The 21337-nt window shown below is 44.7% G+C and overlaps 3 protein-coding genes across 4 annotated transcripts; 1 reads left to right on the top strand and 2 right to left on the bottom strand.

The window, feature by feature from the left end:
* The first annotated feature begins 1586 nt into the window (after nt 1-1586).
* LOC106940188 (heat shock protein beta-11-like) lies at nt 1587-3991 on the top strand. Its single transcript, XM_015022854.1, has one exon. It carries the CDS (start codon nt 1602-1604, stop codon nt 2304-2306), a length of 705 nt encoding a protein of 234 aa, XP_014878340.1. The 5' UTR covers nt 1587-1601; the 3' UTR covers nt 2307-3991.
* A 3103-nt stretch (nt 3992-7094) lies between these two features.
* On the bottom strand, nt 7095-12676 carry fam53c (family with sequence similarity 53 member C). 2 transcript variants are annotated; one of them, XM_015022852.1, is made up of 5 exons: nt 12189-12676; nt 10481-10829; nt 10345-10402; nt 8191-9188; nt 7096-7836 (listed from the first exon to the last, which is right to left on the bottom strand). In XM_015022852.1, exons 3-5 carry the CDS (start codon nt 10349-10351, stop codon nt 7552-7554), a joined length of 1290 nt encoding a protein of 429 aa, XP_014878338.1. In that variant the 5' UTR covers nt 10352-10402; nt 10481-10829; nt 12189-12676; the 3' UTR covers nt 7096-7551. The 2 variants fall into 2 exon arrangements, with proteins under 2 accessions (XP_014878339.1, XP_014878338.1); XM_015022853.1 differs by lacking the exon at nt 12189-12676 and having other exon boundaries at nt 7095-7836; nt 10481-10751.
* An 829-nt stretch (nt 12677-13505) lies between these two features.
* LOC106940185 (oocyte-specific histone RNA stem-loop-binding protein 2-like) lies at nt 13506-20146 on the bottom strand. The gene is made up of 9 exons (XM_015022850.1): nt 20040-20146; nt 18621-18776; nt 18135-18212; nt 17619-17699; nt 17348-17491; nt 16323-16484; nt 16099-16249; nt 15082-15208; nt 13506-14089 (listed from the first exon to the last, which is right to left on the bottom strand). The coding sequence occupies exons 1-9, from the start codon at nt 20090-20092 to the stop codon at nt 14025-14027; spliced, it is 1017 nt and encodes a 338-aa protein (XP_014878336.1). The 5' UTR covers nt 20093-20146; the 3' UTR covers nt 13506-14024.
* Between the last annotated feature and the right edge of the window lie 1191 nt (nt 20147-21337).

The raw sequence follows: 21337 nt of genomic DNA, 5'->3' as shown, positions 1-21337 counted from the left end.
CAATTATTAATTATTGAATAATTATTGCTCTAAGTTACAGGTCACCTGGACAAATCACATATCTTCTGGAGAAAGGTTTGATTCTCAGACCAACAGATTTTGCTCTTTGATCACAATAACAAGAATGTTTGAAAGCCTCTCAAACTACCTATACCAGCTGTCAAGCATGGTGGTAGGATCAGGCTGTGGTGCTGCTTTATTTCCAGTGGCACCAGTGCAGCAGAAAACTCTATCACATTTTCAGATAAACCGTGGTGGACCTTGTCAACAAAACAAACTACAGAAATGAGGTGAATCAGGTGGTCATGTGGTGTAAGTCAAACAATCATCAGCTAAATAGAAAAGGGGGAAAAAACAAGCCAAACAGTAGAGAGAGTGAACAGTACCAGATTTAAATTCTCAGATGCTAAGCAACTCAAAAAAGGGGGCTGCTGTTGTCACTTTGCAACTACGTCACCTAACCATGTAGAGGCGCCATTGAACTGAGCTACTCCAATGGTTTTCCCAAGTTGTTTTTGCCAGTATAGCTATGGTATTCTACTTGGTCAAATAAAACTAAATTGCCTGTGGAACTAGCACACCTAGTTGGTGATCATAGCGGTGCTGGTTGACTTAGATCTGACCCATACCTTCTCCCTCGGATGATGATTTGATCAAATCACTGGCTTTTTCTGAGTTCAGGCCAAATGATTTATATCACTATGTCCCCTTACGCCAGAGCACACTTAAAAGCCTTCTAATGAAGGCTACGTGGCTTCTAATGATTAGTTGCATACCTTTTTCACAACACTATATTTGATTGTCTCTTACTTACTTATGAAGTGTATGAATATTAATCTTCTTACCCTGTAAAACATTTCATCTGAAAATCTGTGAATACATCGAGAGCTGCCAGTCTTTATAACTTGTGGCTACTATCGCCATCTTCTTTCCTCATCAAAGGTTTAGAATAAACTGACAAGTTCGGTTTGCATTCTTGTCTCTTTGTGCAGTCGACTGTGCAACATCATATTACGTTTTTTACAGAGAACTTAACTAAGTAAAAGCGATATAAGGCGACCAAATGCAACCAGACCTGCCATGTCATTCACTTGAGCTGATGGGAAAAAATCAAACATCTTTAGAGAGAAAGACATTCAAATGTCTGATGACAAGGTTTCAAACATTCCTTTCTAAATCAAAAAGTTGGCCAACAGACTTGCTGTTCTCCTCAGAAGTGAGTGGAAACAGGACACTGAGTGTTTTACATTTGTGTAGCCCTGATTATGAGGGTCGTCCTCCGGTTTGGAGTTCTTCAGGACATTTTCTCTGGTTCTAGTTAAGAGTCCCAAGCTGATTTAGGAGTTATGAGTCAGAATGGCGTTTGGGTAATGGTGTGTTCCTCTGTGAGTGATGAACCTCATAAAGAAATCTCTGCAAACATGTGCCACATGCCGACGGTCTCAGATTTGTTCTATTTCTGCTGCAGGGCTCGGTCATAGTCTGTATTAAGCAGCTGAACACACTCACACTCACAGTCACACTCACACACACACTCACACACAGTGAGGAATGCATCTGGAACCTTCCTGCTGAAGCGTGTTGGGGCTGCTGGGGTATAAATGCAACTAGGGACAGACATCTCTCAGACAAAGCAGCAGCAGATCAGAGATCCTCTCAGCCTCCAACAGACCGACAGCATGTTGTGTCCCAGCATCTTCCAGGCGACTCCGGCTGCCATGAGGCCCTTTCTGGAGCTGCACTGGCCCATCCGCAGCCTGTGGCCCGAGACCCGGCCGCTCTTCTACCAAATGGAGCAGGAGATGATCCGCCACATGCAGGAGATGAGGCAGAGCATGGAGTACATGGAACGGCTGCACCAGAAGATCTTCGAGGAGATCGACCAGACTTCCTGCTCTGCGGGGGCTTTGAGACCCATCGCCTTCCAGGAGCTGGGGAAGGATGGTGACACCTTCGCACTGAGTCTGGACACGGCCGAGTTTGCCCCACAGGAGCTGTCCGTCAAACAGGTCGGCAGGAAGCTGCGGGTGAGTGGCAGAACGGAGAAGAAGCAGGACGACGGGAAGGGCTCGTATTCCTACAGGTGTCAGGAGTTCAGGCAAGAGTTTGACCTGCCGGAGGGCGTCGACCCGGAGACCGTCAGCTGCTCGCTGGTGGGGGGGCGGCTGCAGATCCAGGCGCCCAGGGAGAAACCGCCAAGCGACGGGAAGGAACGGATCGTCCCCATCAACGTCACCTCTGCCCCGGCCATCACCTCAGAGAACAGCAGCCCCCCCGCAGAGAGCAGCCCAGCCGAGAAAAACTGAACAGATGACGCATCTCAACAGATAACCTATCTACCGGAGGAACCAGGAAGTTTCTCTCATTACACTTTGATTGTTAACAGCTTTAAAGTTGTTGCTTTTGTAAAAAATAAACAGCCATTATAAAAATGTCAAATATTATATTAACTAAACACTAAGTAAAATTAAAAATGCATTCTAAATTTAATTGTAAATCTATTCATCTTCATACTTTTAGATATTTTTGTCTATAATCTGAAAACCAACAGTCAGTGAAGCATCTATTGATAGCAGGTCTATGAGCTGTTTAAGCCTTCGTTCTTCCGACCTCTGGTCAATTTGATAATATTATCGTTTTTATTTTTAATTTAGTGAACTAAAGAAGTTCTTCATGCAGGATCTTTGTTTTTGTTTATAAATAACTTCACTGTCATGTTTTAATATTTCACATCAAAAATTTGTTGAGCTTCTGACACAAACTAGGGCCAGAGCAGCAACCGTTGCTGTTCATCAACCTGGGAAGGGTCAATGGTCATTTCCAGGAAGCTCAGAGATATGAGCTCATCTCCACAGGCCTGTTAGTAGGATAAAGGTTAAAGGTCAAGACAATCAACTTGTATGGCTGCTTGAAAGAGTTGAAGAAGAAAGCCTCTTCTCTCTAGAAACAAGATGGCAGCAGGACTGAGCATATCAAAACTGCAAAGACTTCTGGGACGATGTCCACTCTGACCGATGAGAACAGAGTGGAGACATTGGACCGTGATGAACAGAACCCAGATGGAAAAACCCAAACCCAGCATATCAGCAAAATGGGAGAGGGAAATAAAACACAGGACACCATTTTTTCCACTTTCCTTGTAAAATAATTCTCAGTAAACTTAATTTATTCACAAACTGCTTTTCAAATTGTCATGTTGACATTTGTCTTTTCTGGTAAATCACGTACAATAAAAAACATTTCTAAAAGACAGGAGATGTCTGAGACTCTTCACTAACTATACATGACTACTCCTCATCCTTATGGAAACACGGTTTTCCAACTCGATGTCTTCATGTCGACACCTTTACTGCGTTCAGACATCAGATTAGAAATATTAAGAAAAAACAGCAGAAAATGATCAACAGAAGGACTAAAAAATTAACGGCTACAGTACACATTTTCCTTTTGTTCTGTTGGTTTTAAATGTTGTGGTTACAGGATAACAGAATACGCTCAGTTAAGGCTTATGCTGGATGCTATGCATGATATTTAAAAGAAACAGACCGGGTGGATGAAGACAGGAGGGTGAATGCAGCTAATATGAGAAATGAAGACATTAGATCTTCTAATGATGAATTCCTGTCATAAAGTGTCTTCCTCCCTGTCTAATCAGGATTTTCTAAGTTATCGGGTTTTGTTGGGATGTTGCGTTGTGTCGCGCACTCCAGGAAGTACAGAAATAACTGCATTCCTAAACAGGGTTTTCCTTCCCACCGTCACCACATGCTTGTTCAGCAGGAGGAATTACTCAATACAATCTGCAGAGTTTCCTTTGATAGAAAACTTTTTACCAACTAAACGTTACTGCATTGTTTTATAAATAGGAAAAAACAGGACTTTATATAACTGACTGAGTGCAGTGATGGCTGACCATTCAGCCCCTGCTAACAGTTGGAACAAAAATATTCTCCTTCAGAAATTAAATCGCTGAGGAGTGGATCTCTTGGTGCAAAAACATAGGGAGGCTAACCATAAGCAGTTAGAAAAATGTCTCTGAAGTTTGAAAACGGCTTGACTTACAGGGATGTTTGGTGTTTCTGTTTCGATCGAGGACTCTGTGTTTCACGGGGACGCCATGTCCAGACCCGTCTTCCAGGGACCGTCCATGACTCCCAATGACTATGAGACCGCCTTCTGACACATTTTGTTTAATTTATGTGTTCAGGTTTTACTTCAGCGTTTGAGGGAAAGTATCTGAGACACAGTAAATAAATGTTACATGAGGACACTCTGCTCACTTTGTAATTACTTCATAAGTTCAGTTAAACCTTGTTTATATTTCACCGCTGCCTTAACATTTACAATTCTTTATTTCACAGCAAAATACAGGTTTAATTTTAAATCTTAAAGGAGTAGTTCAACATTTTGATAAATAATCTCATTTAGATTTGTGCCAATGTTAATCTGCTAATCTAGCCACGGTAGATAGACAGCCTCAAAGTAACGCATTTCCATCCTCCTGATGCCCAAAAAACCACTAGCTGATCACGTTTCGCATTAAAGGATGGTAATATACTTATCAGTTTTGCTAATATTATTTAGCAAACAGGCCAGTGTCTGTGCTAATACTCTATGGTCACATCATTGTCCATGTATGGCAAATAAAAAAAGTCATAAAGATGTAAATGAAAGTTTTTATAAAGGCAGCAGACAGTCGTTAGCTTCCAGACGTGTTTACGACCTCAGCTAAGATGAACCTGAAAGGCTGCAATCAGCTGTAGAGGTGGAGTAGAGATGATTTCATGCTTCAAGTTATAGTTGGGATTAAATGATATGGATGCTGCATGAAAACTCATGGAAGACCCTTTTAGCTCCGCTGATCACGCCTCCACTCCAGGATTCAAAGCTTAGGCACAAACATGAGGCTAAACTGTTCCTAAAAACATTGAACTGTTCCTTTAAGCGTTTTAAATTAGGAGCCCACAGCAGGCAGAATTTAACCACCTCACTCACACACACACACACACACCTCAGACATTCAGGTAGCAACACTGCCCCACAAAGGCAGACAGCAGCAACTGCACGCCAAAAAAATTTTCCTTATGCAATTAAATGACCACCGAGTCAACTAGTCTAACACAAAGGCCTGCTTTTAACTGTAGAAAAAAATAAAATCGACAAGGTGTGTGATAATTTAAGAATAAATTGTTGTAATTTAAACTATAAAACGGATAAATATACAATTAAATGTTGATTTATTCCCAAACACACAGGATTAAATTTTCCCTCTGATAAAAAACAGATAACGGTTTGCAAAGTAGCGTTAGGGGGTTAGCTAATTTTTATTTTCTTTTTCCAGATTGTTGTCATGACGTGACCGGACTATATTCTGTGTTTCAGCCCAGTTTATAACTGCTTTGGAGGGCAGAGATGCTTCATAGCACACAGACGATGTAAGGTTTAAATTATTTATAAAAGTTTAACAGTAAAGTAGCCACAGCAGAATGCCGATAATCCACCAACCAGCCTCTAAACAGCTTCAGCGTGAAAACGGTATAAAATCTTGTTTTGATGCATTTAAGGGCGTTTCCCAATCTCAGATGCTGAAATACATCATATTCTGTTCTTTCTTATATCAAAAATCATCTTTATCGTTGGATTTTTTTTTTTTTCTGAGTTGATCAAAACCCAAAAAAGGGAAATAAAATCACTGTGTCCTGTTTATGCATCAAAGCTAACAGAAAAGCTGCTAAACAGCGACTGGGCTGGATTATCCAACTCTAACAGGTGAACACAATATCATAAACCTGGCAGGATGTGAAACAATTAGCTCAAACGACCAGTGAAACTAAAATGTTTAACAGTTTATGTGACTTCTCAGTGCTCAGATTGAATCCAGATTAAGTGGTTCTGTCAGATTAACTAAACACAGTTCAGCCCGGATCGTTCATTTGTGTGACTCAGACTCTGAAACCGACTGAAAAAAATGTGTTTCTTCTGCCATTTTCAGCGTATATTTGGATCCAACTCAGACAAATAAAGTTAGAACAATAATATTAAATATTTGGATTGCCCCCTATTGGCAGTGGCTGACATTACATTTAAGATTTACCAGTTAAAACAAAAACATCCTTGTCATTTTTACACAAAGTAAAAATTTATCGTTTTAAATCAAGATTATTCCACCAAACCAGTAAGACTCCAGTAATAAACCTGCTTAAGTCTTTCACTGAAAATTTGAGGGAGTTTGTTCCTCTGGATTAATTTTTCCTCTGGAGATTAAAACCAATTTCATTTAAATCCCAGATTCACCTTTTTTATGCCAAATTTATCAGATTCATGGCTGTAATTTGCATTTTACTGCTATCTGAAGTTTTTTTTTCAAGTTCCTTTTTTGAATCCAAAGTTAATTCTCAGTTTGTATTTATATATTATTTCCATTATTTCTTAAATAATTTGTTGTTTTTGTGGCAAGATTACAGATCCTAAAACTGGAGATGAGTTAAAGTTTCTGCTTCACTGAACAGAAAATAACTAGAGCAGTTTTTTATGGTTTAATCCAAACCTAGATGACTGAACGATTTAAATTAAAACACAAACTGTCAGGAGAAATCCAGTGGATTCAATCTAAGCACAGGTCACATGACCAGCAGGGTGTGATGTCTGTCTGTCTGTCTGTCTGTCTGTCTGTCTGTCTGTCTCTCACTCTCTCACTCACTCACTCACTCACTCACTCACTCACTCACTCACTCACTCACTCACTCACTCACTCACTCACACACACACACACACACACACACACACACACACACACACACACACACACACACACACACACACACACACACACTTGTAGTGTTTTCAGTGACAGTTGTGTACAGCAGGAATGTGCGAACACTCGGCTGAACAACAGCATCAGTGGCTTTTTGCCCTCAGCGACGACTGACAGGCACCGCCGCAGCGACCCTGAACGCATCACCAAGACCGGGTCACATGACTGCAGCAATGGAAAATCATTTGTTTTTGGAGGAATTTAAATTCAGAAATCTGCAGGTTTTTCAGCATTTAAAGGCCCTCGTGATGAAATTATTTTTTAGACTCTTGATTGTCACTAGATGCAAAATTAACTTTTTAATCTCTGTTTCAGATCAGAACTCATTTGATTTTTTTATATCTATGAGAGTATTTGTTTCATTTCATCTTTGGTGTGAAGATTATTCTGGATTATGTTTCTGTAGCGGTTCAGGACCGTCTAGGTCGGCCGCTGCAGCGCCGCGTTCGCCTCGTCAGACGTGTTGGAAGTTACCTGGACCGCAGCTGGTACTGGTCCAACCCAACTGGAACGGACCAGTCTATCCAGGTCTGTCGGCCGCCACATCATCACTGTTGCCAGTAATCAGCTCGTCCAATGGGAGAAGATGTTGTTCCTGAGAGCTCTGCTGATTGGTGGCGAGGACTTGCCGAGTGTTGAGAAGATGGTGGGACAGGAAGAAGGGCTGGGGTCAGGTCATTTCAAAATAAAACTCAGTTAGAAAACAGAAACAGAGAACAGCCTTCATTTACAACAAGTCAGTTTTCTTCTATCAAGTTCAGGTCCAGTTCTGTACAATCCCTCTCAAATACGGTCTGCTGTGCCGCCTCGCGCTCCTCTGCCTCCTCCTCTTCGTCCTCATCATCCTCACGGCACTCCTCGTCACTCTCACTCAGCGGCCCGATGCTGGTGCGGCCCAGGCACTCGGCGGGCGAGCAGGAGCCCCGAAAGTCGCCCATGAAGGCCTCCATGCCCATACAGACGTCGCCGCCACAGGCTAATCTACCGCCGCGCTCCAGGCACTGCGGGTCGATGCTGCGCGTCTGCAGGGACGAAAGGAAGCAGGAGGAGGGGCTAAACACGGTGAGAAAAAGGAAGCTAAACACAGAGATAAACATGGCACTAAACACATTAAAGACTCTAAGGAAAGATATAAGCAAGGAGCTAAGCACTGCATTAAAGTCATAATAATACAAGAAGAAGGTCATGATGAGAATAAAGTCGTAATAATACGAGAAGGCGTAGCGAGAATAAAGTTGTGATAATAACATGATAAAAGTCGTAATAACATGAGAATAAAATACCAGCATAAAGTTGTAATAACATGAGAATAGTCATAAGAATAAATTTGTATTATTAGCAAAATAAAATAGCAAACACACCAACCAATCGGCTACCTGTGTCATCTTGGTGAAGTCAAGGACGGGCCGGGCGCAGGGTCGGTCGGGGTCGCGGCGCCGCTTCAAGCCCGGCTTCAGCAGCAGTAGGTCGCAGGGCTGCGAGTGGCAGCGTGGCAGCTGAGGCGGGAGGCTGCGGCGGAGAGAAGATGGCGTGCTGCAGGCGGAAGAGGGCGAGGGGGGTACCGGCCCCCCAACGGCGGCTCCGGCGGCGGCGTAGCCAGGCGGGGGTGGTGCCGCCTGGCTGGGGACCGGAGGTGGAGGAAGGAAGGTGGAGGTGGCCGAGTCTCTGATGAGCACCGGCGAGAGGGAGAAGCGCCGCTGGGGGGGCGGAGGCGGGTGCAGGGGGGAGGGTGATGATGAGCAGGAGGAGGGGGAGGGGAAAAAGCAACAGCAGGCTCCACCTCCTGCCGCCGCCTCACTGGGGTCCCAGGGGAAGCTCCATGGCAATGGGGAGTCCGGCGACAGTGCCAGGCTGAAGAAGGTGGGGCTGGAAGAGGAGTGCAGCGATGACGTCAGAGAGGAGCTGGGGGCGCGCAGCGGGCAGGTTCCGCCCCCTGCCATGCCCACACCCCCTGCCGCCACTGCCACGCCCCCGCCCGCCACGCCTCCGCCCACGCCGCCGTGGCACTGCTGGCGGCTGACGGGAGTCCAGACGCGAGAAGCGCTGGGCCTCCAGGTGTAGCGGCAGCGCGATAGGTCCTCCGGCACCGACAGCGAGCGGCAGTGGCGCTTGGGGGGCGGGGGTGGTGGAGGGGGCGGTCCAGGCCCCGGGGGGAGCGCCGCCGCTGCCCCAGACAGGGACAGCTCTGACGCCGAGGTGCTGGGTGCCAAGGGTCGCTGGGGATCAGAGGGGCCCCCCTCCAGCGGGTCGCCGGCCTCCTGAAGGTGGGCATCGGGGGGCACCAACGGTACAGGGCCGGGGGGAAAACTAGAGCTCAGCAACCCCCCCTGCAGGCTGGTCTTAGAGGGAGGGCAGAGCTGCCAGTAGCTGCTCTCTGGGGAAACACAAACAGGAAGTGATTCTACTGAGATGAATTTCATTTTAGGTTTTATTCATGCTACAAACTGAACTAATAATAATAACCTAAATAAGCAGAAACATTTAAAGCAACCATGACAGTTTTCTGCCGTACCTACCTTCCTCTGTCTCCTCACTCTGATTTTTTTCTCCTACTACTCTCCAGTTTGCTGGCATTTCAACTACTAACTCCGTTTTCTCTGTTATTTTTCTCTCCACAGAAGTGACACCTGGTCCGGCGTTCTGATTGGCTGTAGGGCTGGACTGTTAATCAATAACAATATATATCGCAATAGATACGTGACCAGTATCTACAGATAAGACATTTGACAGAATATTCAACAAATGGAATATTCACTGAACTCCAATGAGGAACCGCACGGTATTCTGGGAAATGTAGAAATTAGCTGCTCAAACTCTCACAGCCAGCTAAGCTAGCTGGGTGGCTTCAAATAACTCACTCATTATTTGGTTGCTTAGCAACTCACTTACTGGTTGCCTAGCAACTCACTTACTGGTTGCCTAGAAACACACTCTTTGGTTGCCTAGCAACAACCTGCTGAGTAACTTACTCTGTATCAGTTTAAGGTTTCCCACTGTGCTCATAACTAGTGGTGGACATTTCTTAAATTTCTTATAAGAATTTTTATTTATGGTTCTTACGTTACATTGTAATTAATTATGTTTAAAACCTTACAAAACTGTCATTATTGTCGGGTTTGTTAGTTTTACTATTTTCTTCACAATAAAAACATCAACAAATATCAATAAATTTGAAAATGCAGTTACTGTGATATAAATCACAGTTCTCGTATTACAGATGGGAATGTTTTTAAAGAGCAATGTTCATGTTTGTGGGGCTGTAATTGCTGTGACAGTTACAATCTTAAGGTTAGCTGAAACAGGTGTAATAAAACGTTCTTAATGTCACTTTTATTGTTATCACAATACCACATCATATTGTGATAAATTGCTGCTTAAAAATAAAAAACAACTTATATTATGTGTTTTTTATCCAGTTGTTACTCGATTAATTGCCAGAATAGTCTATAGATACTCGATTGCTAAAATAATCTAGTACTTCTTAAGCCTCCTGCCTGAACAGCAGGCTGCCACCTCGGCCAAACACTCACCAGGCATCAAGCCATCTGGGGGCCAGCACTCTGGGAGGGTTTTCGGGTCCAGCAGGGACTGAAAGAAAAAGCTTTGGTGTCAGCGAAACTCTTGGATCTGAATGTTCACCTGGGTTTCTCTGGCTGAGTGCCTCACCAGGTAGTAGTCCCCCGGCTGAGCAGGGTCGCCTGCCAGAGTCTGTTTCCTCAGGCTCTCCACCAGCAGCGAGACCACAGCATGGTGGCAGGGGCCGAGGGGACAGACGGGGGAGGGCGGCGGGGAAGAGGTGGGGTCAGGAGGGGGAAAGAACAGGGAGGAGAGAGGGGGAGGAGGAAGAGGGAAGGGAGAGCTCTGGCCGTGTTTTTTCCTGTCTGTTTGGTCCGTGGCAGGAAGGAGAGGGGAGGAGCTTAAGGCAGAGACTCCACCTCCTTACCCCCTCAGGCCCATGCAGCCCTGCCCACTATCACAAGGACATCATCATTCACCTGTTGCCCCGGGAACACACCTGGGGAGAAACACAAGTTCAAGTTAGCATTGAAGAATCAAACTAGAAGCTGAATCCATCAACACTTTTGCTCAGCCAACAAAACAAAGAATGATAAAGAATGTTACAAATAGTTTATAAACAACACAATGCAAATTAACAGCAGACCCAACAAGACCACGCTACAACTAGACCATGATGCAACAGCTAGCTACACTAGAATCAGATGTAACGGTTCCCATAGAGCCGAATCCATCGGTTCCCCTCAAGTGTCCCTATATCTGGATCCAACTGTGGCGCTAGAGGCAGATGCAGCAGGGGGCGCTAACGGGGCACCCCATTGAAGGGGTAACACAAAAAAGGGACATCAAAGGGGAAATAAAAGAGGTCATTTTAAAAGGGGGCTAACAGAGTGGCTGAAGGGGTGACTTAATTGGCCAGAAGGAAGATTGGCAAGTGGCTAACAGACAATGCCACTAATAGGCTAATGGGGTGGGTAAAAGAGGGGTAGGAGGGTAAAATGGGGTATTTTATGGAAACAGGGCAAACTATATAGCTGCCAGAGGGGTAATAAAGACTGATGGAATGGTTAACAGAGGGGTAATAGCCCTCTGTTAACCAGAGTAACAGGGACTAACTGAGTGGTTAAAAGTGGGGGTAACTGGACAAAAGGAGGATTAACAAGGAGAGACAGTACAACTGACAGGGCTAACGGGGATAAAAGAGGGGTACAAGGGCCAAATGGGGTATTTCAGGGTAACAGGGGCTAACTAAATAGCTAAGAAAGCAGTGATAAAGGCTAATGGAGTGGCTAACAGAGGGGGTAACATTAACAGGAGTAAATTGGGGGTGACAATGGCTAATTGGGTACAGGGTGACAGGGTGGCCAACAGAAGGGGTAACACTAAGGGGGCTTATTGGGAATTATAGGGACAAATGGGTGGTGGGGTAATGGGTGTATGGCGGGGTGGTAGAGGGGGTAACAGTAAAACTAGGGCTAACTGGGGGCTACTGGGTAATAATGGGGGTAAATAGGAGGCCGAATGGGAAGACTAATGAGGTGTTGGGGGTAATGGGATGCATCGGGGGGCTAACCGGGGGTAACAGCAGCAACCAGAGCCCAGCTAGCGTCAGCTAACGGCGCTGTTAGCGGCACAGCCTGAATAAACAAACGGAGATCCTCAGTTGATGCTCGGCTACAGGCCTGCTGCCTCCCCGCCAGCCTGGATGGTCACAGCGGCGCTGCTGGCACACACAGGCCGGTCCGCGGAGCCCCTTAGCGGGGACACGGGAGGGAAGCACGCCGCAGACCGACCCGATCCACGATAGAACCGAACATGCAGTGGTCCCCCCTCCTCCCGGGTCCCAGCGGCAGCTTACTTGGTCTGGTGTCGAAGTGAGGCGGTTCCGGTGCACGGTGTATTGACCCAGTATTACCGAGGAGCAGCGGCACCGAACCCACCGAAATGAATCAAAGCACGGATGATGTCGCTCGGCTCCGGTACCGACCCGCAGCTCAGTTCTGATCTCAGCGCGATGTCTCCTAATTATCCAGCATAATAATGGAAATCCTGCGCGCACACGCCCGTGAGCGGCGGGCATTCATAAATAACATTTACGGTGCCAGGAGGAGGATGAAGAGGAGAAGGAGGAGGAGGAGGAGGAGCGATGCTTCATGCTTCATCATCAGCACCTGCTCCTCTTCTCTTATTTTACTCCTCCAGCCTCTGCAGATCGCAAACAGCTGAATATCTGGCCAGAAATCCTGCAGAAATAAAAAATAATCCAGCTGGAGCAAAACAAGCCCGCAGCGCAGGGGATGATGGGAGCTGTAGTTCCCAGGCCAACAGCAGCTTGTTTACAGCAGCAGCTCTGATCCGCTGTCTCTTCCTGGAGGCTGTGGTTAAAGGACAAGCCTACAGAAATCACAGTCCTGCAGCTGAGCACCTCCACCCTCACCTGTCCGTATCTGAACACCTCAATCCGTCTCTGCAGACACACACCTCCACATTCAGGACTTCCAAAATACACATTACAGGTCAAAACCGAGCCAGGAAAAACTCATAACACATGAAAAAAGGTTGAAAATGCTCCTAAGCAGGTGGATCAGGGATCCTATGCTGCAGCGCTGGACTTCATTAAAATAAAAATCAAATTACAGTACATTAATAGGTAGGCCAACACAACAGCAAAATGTCCCACCTGAAATGGCTCCATGTTCAACACTGAAATAGTCAAGTTCAAATATTTCAGTATTGTATACATTTATAGAAATTTAACATTAAAGCACTTTGTGTGAGCTGCTCTGAGTATTGAAGTTTGTAAAAATCATAACATGCCAAATCTTTTGGGCCACCCCCAAAACATGAGGCCCTGGGTGACTGCTCCAATGAGGCCTTTAAAAATCTAGCTCAGATCTTCTGACTTGGAGAAAAAAAATCTAAATGATCCATTTCTGACCAAAAGAAAACAATGTTGTGTATGTTGAAAAAGAAATGTTAAAGACCAACCACAATAGAACATCTGCATAAAGAACTAATTCTGCATCCACTGGAACTGCAGTTGTAGAGCTGAACGATTCAGGAACATCTGGGCCATCCTTTTCTCTTCCAGAACCAGAGCTGGTTCAGCACTGGTAGCAGGACCAGAACATCTTCTCCCAGTAGTCCCGGTTTGAAGCAGAGATCAGGTCAGGCTTTAAGTTTTGACTCTTTATTTACATCTTTATTAATCACATTTCACTTTACTCATAAAGCAGCACATGGAAGTAAAAGAAATCTCAGAACACCAAAGTGGAAGCGCTTCGACTCCACTGATCAGGAGCTTCATTTTTTAAAAGAAACATGAGGAGGAGGAGCGGAAGATGCAGGTGAAGAACCGAGTGACGAACGGGACAAACTCGTGACGTTCCCTCAGTGCAGGAACCCGGCGTGACGCAGGTGACTGTGCTCATTCTAATGCAGTTAAACTAAAACTAGTGCTAACAGTAAGGCATCCAACCGCCAGGGGCGGGGACCGGACCGGGACGGGCTGGGTCGTGCGTCACTGGGCAGGTCGTGCGCCACCAGCGGTGACGTAGGTTTGTGGTGATCTTTAAAAGACGAGTGAGTTTCTGGCTCCAAAACCCCAAAACATTTGGAAGAGTTCAGAATCAGCAGAAAACAGGTCAGGTCCAGTTCATTCAACATCAGGTCCAACTGGGCTAGGATCGGGTCGTCAATACGGATTCCAGAAGAGCTGATCGGAAAACACAGGAACCTGCTGGTCATCGGAGCCGAAATCTGAGGAGACAGACCCGAGGAATAAGAGTTAAATTGTAGATCTGGACAAAGGTTCTGGTCTGGTTCAGACCTGCAGGAACAAAAATTAATACCAAAAGCTTCAGATTTAGATTTTAATCTGCTTCCAGAAGAAGTCAGATGATTAAAAATGATTCTAGATTAAAGTTTCCATTCATTCAGAAACTAAAGTGCGTCAGTGCACGATTTGACATGTCTGCTGCCCCCAAGTGTTCAACAAGAGTAACTGCAGGTTCTAGGACTTCTAAGGTAAGGAGAAGACAAAAAGTCCCTTTTGGACCCACCTTGACCTTCGTTTCATGTCCATACATCACTTTTAGGCTACATTATCACCAGCCTTGTTCAGTTCGTTTGCCTATAAAGTATGGTTCAGTTAGCGAGGTGTGAACACTAATGGACTTCTGGTTCTACAAACCTCGGTCTGGATTTGGTTTGAATGCATATGTGAATGCCAAGCAGACCGGAGACCGCTCCAAAAGCAGGAAGTGGACTGCAGTGCAGGGCATTCTGGGTAAATACAACTAAAGCTAATGTGCTAGCCTAGCAAGAGAAATTACATGTGGTATTTAACCAAAGACATAAATCCTCCAACCGCTAAAAAGCACTCCAATTTAGTTTCCATTTGGTGAAAGAGGAAGTAACACTCTGTCGTCTTCAGAGGTTTTTGTGTCGTTTCCTTCAGTGGTTCTTGGTGCAGCGCCACCATAGGGGAGGAGGAGAACAGGTTGCTCAAAGAGTTTGGTTGGTTTGACTCAGCAGAGAGAAAGAACTACAGCAGATGGAGATGGAACAGATTAAGATTTGGACCCAATAGAACTGAGTCAACTGGACCATCAGGAGGGAAAACAACCTTAGAACTAAATCTATCAGGAATAAAACTCAAATTCATGTTTTTTTTTTTTTTTAATCATGCTTTCATGACCCAGGTTCAGTTAGAGATTGGAAGGTGTTATGAGGGATGAATGTGGCCTCACCTGGGGTGTGGTCAGTTTCCATCAGGAGGCGGAGCCAGTCGTTCATGTCGTCATCAGGGGTTAGCTGACTCCTGCTGGAGTAGCTGAGGCCAGGAGGAGAGCGAAAAAGCCGGTGGCTTGACTCCAGCTGCCGGATGAAGGAAAACAGGTCAGTCACTCAGAGTTCTAACTCGGAATCGCGTTCAGCTGACATTAATTCTACCTGCAGCACAAACTGATCGACTGAATAAAACCAGTTTTATCACCCTGCAGATTTCCGTTATGAACCAGCCCCGAGGAGAACCATGCATGTCTCCATGTTGAGAACCAGGCTCAACATGAAGCACTTCAGTGATCAGGGGCCGGCTCGGTTCCAGACCTGCTTAAATCGGCGAGCACGTGCAATTACCCTGCAGCTGGTAAATCAGGGGCTGTGTGAGGAGGAGTTAACCCAAGCCAGAGTCCATGAACCATGAGCCCAGATAGAGACTTTGGGGTATCTTCAGTCTGTCAGAATCTAAACATTAACCTATAAACTGGTTTGTCTAGATTTACTTTAGTTTCAGTTAATGAAGCAAACCATTTGAATGTATGACGTGGTTTTCAAACCGAAGTCAAGACTACTGCACAACCAGCAGTGGATACTTCATATGGCACTACAAATTCTGTATGCCAATGATTTTTCTTAACGTTTAAGCAGAAAGTTCAAGTTGCACGAGACCAGCCTAAGTGAAGCTGCTAGCCAATCCAATGCTGACAAACAGAGGAAGTAGACAATCTAGTGGATGACCAGGCTAGGCATGTTAGCCACTTGCTTAGTTACTGGGCCGCCAATTATTAATGAGATCAGTAGATGGCCCCCTGCTGGGTGGACAATAGAAGGATATATAAATACCGCCATACATGACTGATCACCCACTGACCTGCATCAGATGTAAACATCTGATGTAGCTAGATGTTTACATCAGACCATCATTGTTTAGAGGAAGAAAACACTTCCTCCTGCAATAATCGGCGAGTACAGAGGCAAGTCCTTACTGGGGACAGTGGAACGGTCCAGGCTCCAGGAACGTCCACAGACGGAGGAGACACCGAGGAGGCATCAGAGGCTGCAGGAGTCTCCTTCTCTCTCTGCTCGTCTCCTCCATCCTTGCACAGTTCCGACGTCATCTTGGCCAGCTGGCTCTGCCTGCAAACACCAGAGGAGGATGAGACGCTGCGCTTTCTGCTGCCGAGAGCGTCCAGCAGAGGGCGCCACCTACAGCTGCTCCACCGGGTCAGGCGTGTCCGGGGCGTCGCTGGCCGGAGGGTCCCACAGATGCAGCGCACGCCTCCACAGACGCACCTGCATGTCCCAGGAGCGCCGGCTGTACTTCCGGTACTTGTTGGGCGTGGCTGGGTGGAGCTTCGGGTCCCGCAGGTGTCTGTGGAGGAGATCAGCCGATCAGGGGGCAGAGCCTAAGCCTTCAGCATACAGGTGGGCCTTTATCGTGAAAATTTATCATCGTCAAGATAAATTTCAAATACTGCTTAAAAACACCTTAAACTGTCCTTATTGTGATTTAATTTAAGTATTTTCTTGACTATTCATGCCATGAGTGTATCATTTCATATCAAATTTGAAAATATGTTTAATTGCAGCTACTGTGTGCAGTTCAGTGATGCTGGCGACAGTGGTGTCCTACAGCAGTGGGTTTTTTTTTTTTTTTAAACAGGAGCCAACAGGGGGTGCTGTGGAGGAGACTGAAAGAAGATGAGGAAAAAACATGCAAAAATTAAATGAAAAAAATTTGAATCCCAGAAATGTTTAAATCTTGCATTTATCTTGATTTTTTGTTTTTCAATCATCTTTTAAAAATAAATACAAGTTTAAATAATTATTCAAATGTAATTTACTTGGCTGTCAGTAAATTCATCAAGTTGTGTTGCTCCTCAAGCTAGCATAGCTAGAAATGGAAACTTTGCTGACAAGATAAAGGACCTCTGCTGCAGAAAATCATGGGAACTTAATTTTTAATTAATGAGATGAATAAAAATAACTTTCCTGTAATCAAAAGATGGGACCATGTTGAAAAATATAATATAATTTTCTGCCAAAGTTATCTAAAATTCAAATGGTATGAGGTTAACATTTATGCTAAATGAATTTAATTAAATGGTGAATAAAATCATTCTAAAAGTTTTTTTTATTTTTTTACATATTTTGTAGCATCGACTGTGGGTTCATTAAAAAGCAGTAATTAATAGTTTGTGTCTGAACATCCCAACTTCAGAGATGGTTTCTCACTTGGGGACCTGCTGCAGGTAGTTCTGGTAGCCACTGGTGTTCTTCCCGTACTGGATCTGCTTCTGGCGCCGCTTCAGGACAGCTGCGTTCGTCTCGGTGTTGGCCGGGTCTGGCAGGCGGGGGTAGCAGCGGGGAAACAGCGGCCTGCAGGAAACAGAGGCCAAGCCGTCACCATGGTGACCAAACCCGCCATAAAGCAGACCAAAACATGCTGCGCAAATCAGCCGAGGTTCAAACAAACCCGACCAATCCGGGTCACCATCATGCTGACCTTTTCCCGTCTACGTCTTCTGTCCCCACCGCCACACTGCTGGTGGACACCTTGAGGATGCAGCGCTCCAGGATGGACGGCCTGCCGAGGAAAACCTTAAGAATCCACAACTCGAGAAACCCAAAACAGAAAACATTTTCACAAATTTCCAGCCTTAAAAATGAGGGCGTTTTGCCATTTTTGAACAATAAAAGGGAAAGTAGAAGGTTTGGTTATTAAAAGATGAATAATTCATCTAGTAGATTTACATTTTTTGGGTCATAGTTTTGTCTACAAATGACCCCTGAGCCACACTTTGGATACCCCTGATTTAGACTCCACGCATTAAAAACACTTAATCTTTCAGACTGAAGGTTTGTCCTGATCTGCACGTTTTCCTTCCAGAAGCAGTAGGAGCCTAAAGTCCTGAATGAAATGATCCAGACAGCTTTAAGAGTCTGGATCCCAGGAAGAAAACAATGAAGTCCTGCGGTTCCTGCAGAGAAGCGGTTTGGTCGGGTCGGTGGAGATAAGAACCTGCGAGGCTTGCTTCCGGTTCGCTCTCGTCCTCGAAGTCCGCTGGCAGCCAGGGGAGATGGGATCGGAGATGCGTTGCTGGAAAACCAGAAGGAAAAACGTTATGGAGCAAATATCCAGCACAATGCAGACATTTCAGAAGATCACTCAAAAGAAAATAAATAAGTAATCTGGAAATGTCATCTTCCAGAAGAGAGAGAAAAAAAAAAAACTTCCAACTTCCAGTAAAAGTGACCGTTTCTCTGCGAAGTCTTGCTCCAGTATAATAATAATGACTTCCAGGTGGGCTTTTATTTTTTCTTTCATGGCAGAAATTTGTTTCCATAAAAACCCAGCTGTGTTGCCACCTGGAGGGAAAGAATCTGAACTGCAGTCTTGATCAAAACCAAATAAGACCTGCTGCAGTTTAATTATCCATCCCTTCCTGTAGGGGGCAGCACTGACCTGACCTTCCGGTAGGAACCAGTGACCATTTGAGCCACCTACCTGACCAGGGTGTTGTAGACGGAGCTGCAGCCGGGGAGAAGCCACGGTTCGGGGGAGGAGCTTGCTGGGGCGGCCGGCATCAGGTCGGGAACGCCGCTCCACATGGCCGCTGACCAAGAATTGGCACAAACACACGACCAGGGGCTGGAAGAGAAGCTGGCAGACCCAGGTCAGTAAGTTTCCCCCCCAAAAAAAGTCTAATATTTAGACTTTGTTTGGTAAACTAGAAAAGTTTATTTAATCTCGAAGCTTTTTACATTTTCACCTAAAGATCTGAATTCAAGTTAGAAAACAGTGAAAGCATTTATTTATGCATTTTTAAGTTAAAAATCTCAAATTCATTAAAAAAATAATTTCAAAGTCTGAGTTTTACATCTGACCAATAAAATTATTTTAATCCATTAGTCCTCTTCCACTCTCCATGAGTTCCTGCATCCATGTGGTGTGGAGGAGGTTCTGATGAGGTTCCGATTGCTCTGATAGAACCTCAGCTCGTCTTCATTATTGGTTCTGGTGTCTCTTGTTCCCCTCGACTCCATAGATTCTCCATGAGGTTAAAGATAAGGCCAAGTTTGTTGGCATTACCGTGGTGATTAAAGCAGGTACTGTGGGTTGGTACCAAGTCCAGCTGGAAAATGGAACCAGGAGGAGCTCTAAGCTCCCCAACTCCATTGACTGAACTCCAGAAGACCCAGTGGACCAGAACCAGATCATGTCATGGTGACCCAGAACTTCACCAACAGGAAGCAATCTGTTTCTCTCCACTCTTCCTCCAGAATAAGAAGAAAAGTTAACTTTGCTTCACAATCCTCTCAAGGTCAACTTTAGTTTTATTACTACCACAATTTATCCTTCCACTCAACTTTCCATTATGTTTTGATACAGAACTCTGAACAGACAGCTTCTTTAGCTGTGACCTTTTGTCGCTTAATTGTGGAGAAAGTGAGTATCTGGGTCAGCAGACTTCCTCATGACTGAATTAACTATCCATTTTATTGATTTAATCATCTGAAAACTCAACATTTTATTACCCAGAAGAGGGAAGAAAAAAAAACGCTTTACATTTAAATTTACCAAAACCAGAGAGCTTCTTGGTGATGACTCCGATGGAAATCAGTTTTATTTGACTGATTCTGGATGATATCCTCTGAATTCACACCACTAAGCCTGGGAGGTGAAACTTGGGACCAAACACAGCAAGAATCTGAACCAGCCAGTCCAAATGAGTTAAGAAATAAACCCAAAATAGGTTCAAAGCTCAAAACTTTAACATTTGGAGTGTAATCAGTTTAACAGACAACAGGTCAGAAAGATAGAGCTCAATGTAAACTACAGAGGAGGCAGTTTTCCTCCAAGTTAGAAACTTGTTCTAAGAACTCTACCTGAGGTTTAGGTTCTGGTTCTGGTTCTGGTTCGTACCTGGAGGACAGCAGCGGACTCTGGGCTGCGGGTTCCACTCCGCTGGTTGACATTTCTGCTCTTCTCTTCAGACAGACACGCCATCATTCTGATTCTCAGCCTTATAATGAGGCGCACCTGCGGCGCTGGAAAGGGGGCGGGGCCCAAAGCTCACCTGACCATACCTGGGTTACCTTCCGTCTCTGGCGCTTCTCTTCTGAAACTGTAATAATTTAACAACCAATTTACTCACTTCCGCTCACCTGTAGGACAGCATTTTTCCTGTTTATATTTTCCTCTGTTAAAATCTGCGTCGTTTGCCATCACTACCTGCCTGCCTCCTGCAGGGGGCGCTGCTAATCACAAATTTAAAAGTCTGTTCCAGCCATTTCCGGTAACCGAGTAAACAAGATGGCGTCAGGCAGTGGGGTGGGTTTTTCTACTATTATAGTTTAAATATTTCATTTGTACTTTTTAAACCTTAAACCTTAAGTGTCCGTAACTATTCAGGTTTCTCTGTCGACCGGAACCGCCTTCAGCTCCGCCTGCAGCCGTTTAAAAAGCTTCGGAGCACCGATGCTAGCGGGTAGCATGCTAACAGACAGTGACGGGAACATTAACCAGGCTTTTAGTCACAGTTTATGACCATATGTACATTTAAACTCGAGCTTCAGTCGGTACCAGTCGTTCGTGTGTCTCTGGTTTTATTGTGAGGCAAAACTGATGATAAATAGACGCTTAGCTTTTAGCAGAAGCTCAGCCAACCGCTACAACACAACTTCCGATCTGTCAAAATAAAGTAATTCTCGGTTTGAACAATGATTTTAAAAATAAGAGTTATGATTCTGTATTAAAATAAAAAATAGTGTTTTTAATCCTCTTGCTGTTACGTAACTGAATCTCACTTTGGGTTCTACATCGTTATCTTTATCATCTTAAAGAATAAAAAATACATATAATTATTTATTCAATTCAACAGTACTTTATTTATCCTAAAGGGAAATTAAATATTGCTGTAACTCTGATCACCAGAGTATCTTCATAGAGTCCTTGTTCATCTCCAGTAGCAGTCATGCAAGAAATCTATAGAGGCTATGTATGACAGTAATGTTTAAATCTTTTCAATTTCCTGAGGAGCTATAACTACTATAAACAATTATTATATGATAAAAGCTAAGTATTTGTTATCGTTTGTTTCCAAAAGTGAAACTTGTGCAAGTTAATTCCAGATAAAATGAAGTAGTTATAATTTAAACATCTTCATTGCTGCAGAAAAAACACATCTGGTTAGGCCTGTCACGATAACAAATTTTGCTGAG

This window comes from Poecilia latipinna, unplaced genomic scaffold (assembly GCF_001443285.1).
Source record: "Poecilia latipinna isolate Pla-1442-1.1 unplaced genomic scaffold, P_latipinna-1.0 Scaffold3118, whole genome shotgun sequence".
Lineage (NCBI taxonomy): Eukaryota > Metazoa > Chordata > Actinopteri > Cyprinodontiformes > Poeciliidae > Poecilia > Poecilia latipinna.
Note: the sequence above shows the minus strand (reverse complement) of the source record. Positions and strands in the feature narration are given on the sequence as shown.

Excerpts from the sequence above, each read along its gene's own strand:
- LOC106940188 (XM_015022854.1), top strand. The coding sequence starts at position 1,602 with ATGCAACTAGGGACAGACATCTCTCAGACAAAGCAGCAGCAGATCAGA.
- fam53c (XM_015022852.1), bottom strand. Across the intron at positions 7,837-8,190 it reads ACTTCACCAAGATGACACAG|ACGCGCAGCATCGACCCGCA; the intron begins GTAGCCGATTGG and ends TCGTCCCTGCAG.
- LOC106940185 (XM_015022850.1), bottom strand. The coding sequence starts at position 20,092 with ATGTCAACCAGCGGAGTGGAACCCGCAGCCCAGAGTCCGCTGCTGTCC. Across the intron at positions 17,700-18,134 it reads ACCGGAAGCAAGCCTCGCAG|GCCGTCCATCCTGGAGCGCT; the intron begins GTTCTTATCTCC and ends TTTCCTCGGCAG. Across the intron at positions 15,209-16,098 it reads GGACCGTTCCACTGTCCCCA|CTGGAGTCAAGCCACCGGCT; the intron begins GTAAGGACTTGC and ends TTCATCCGGCAG.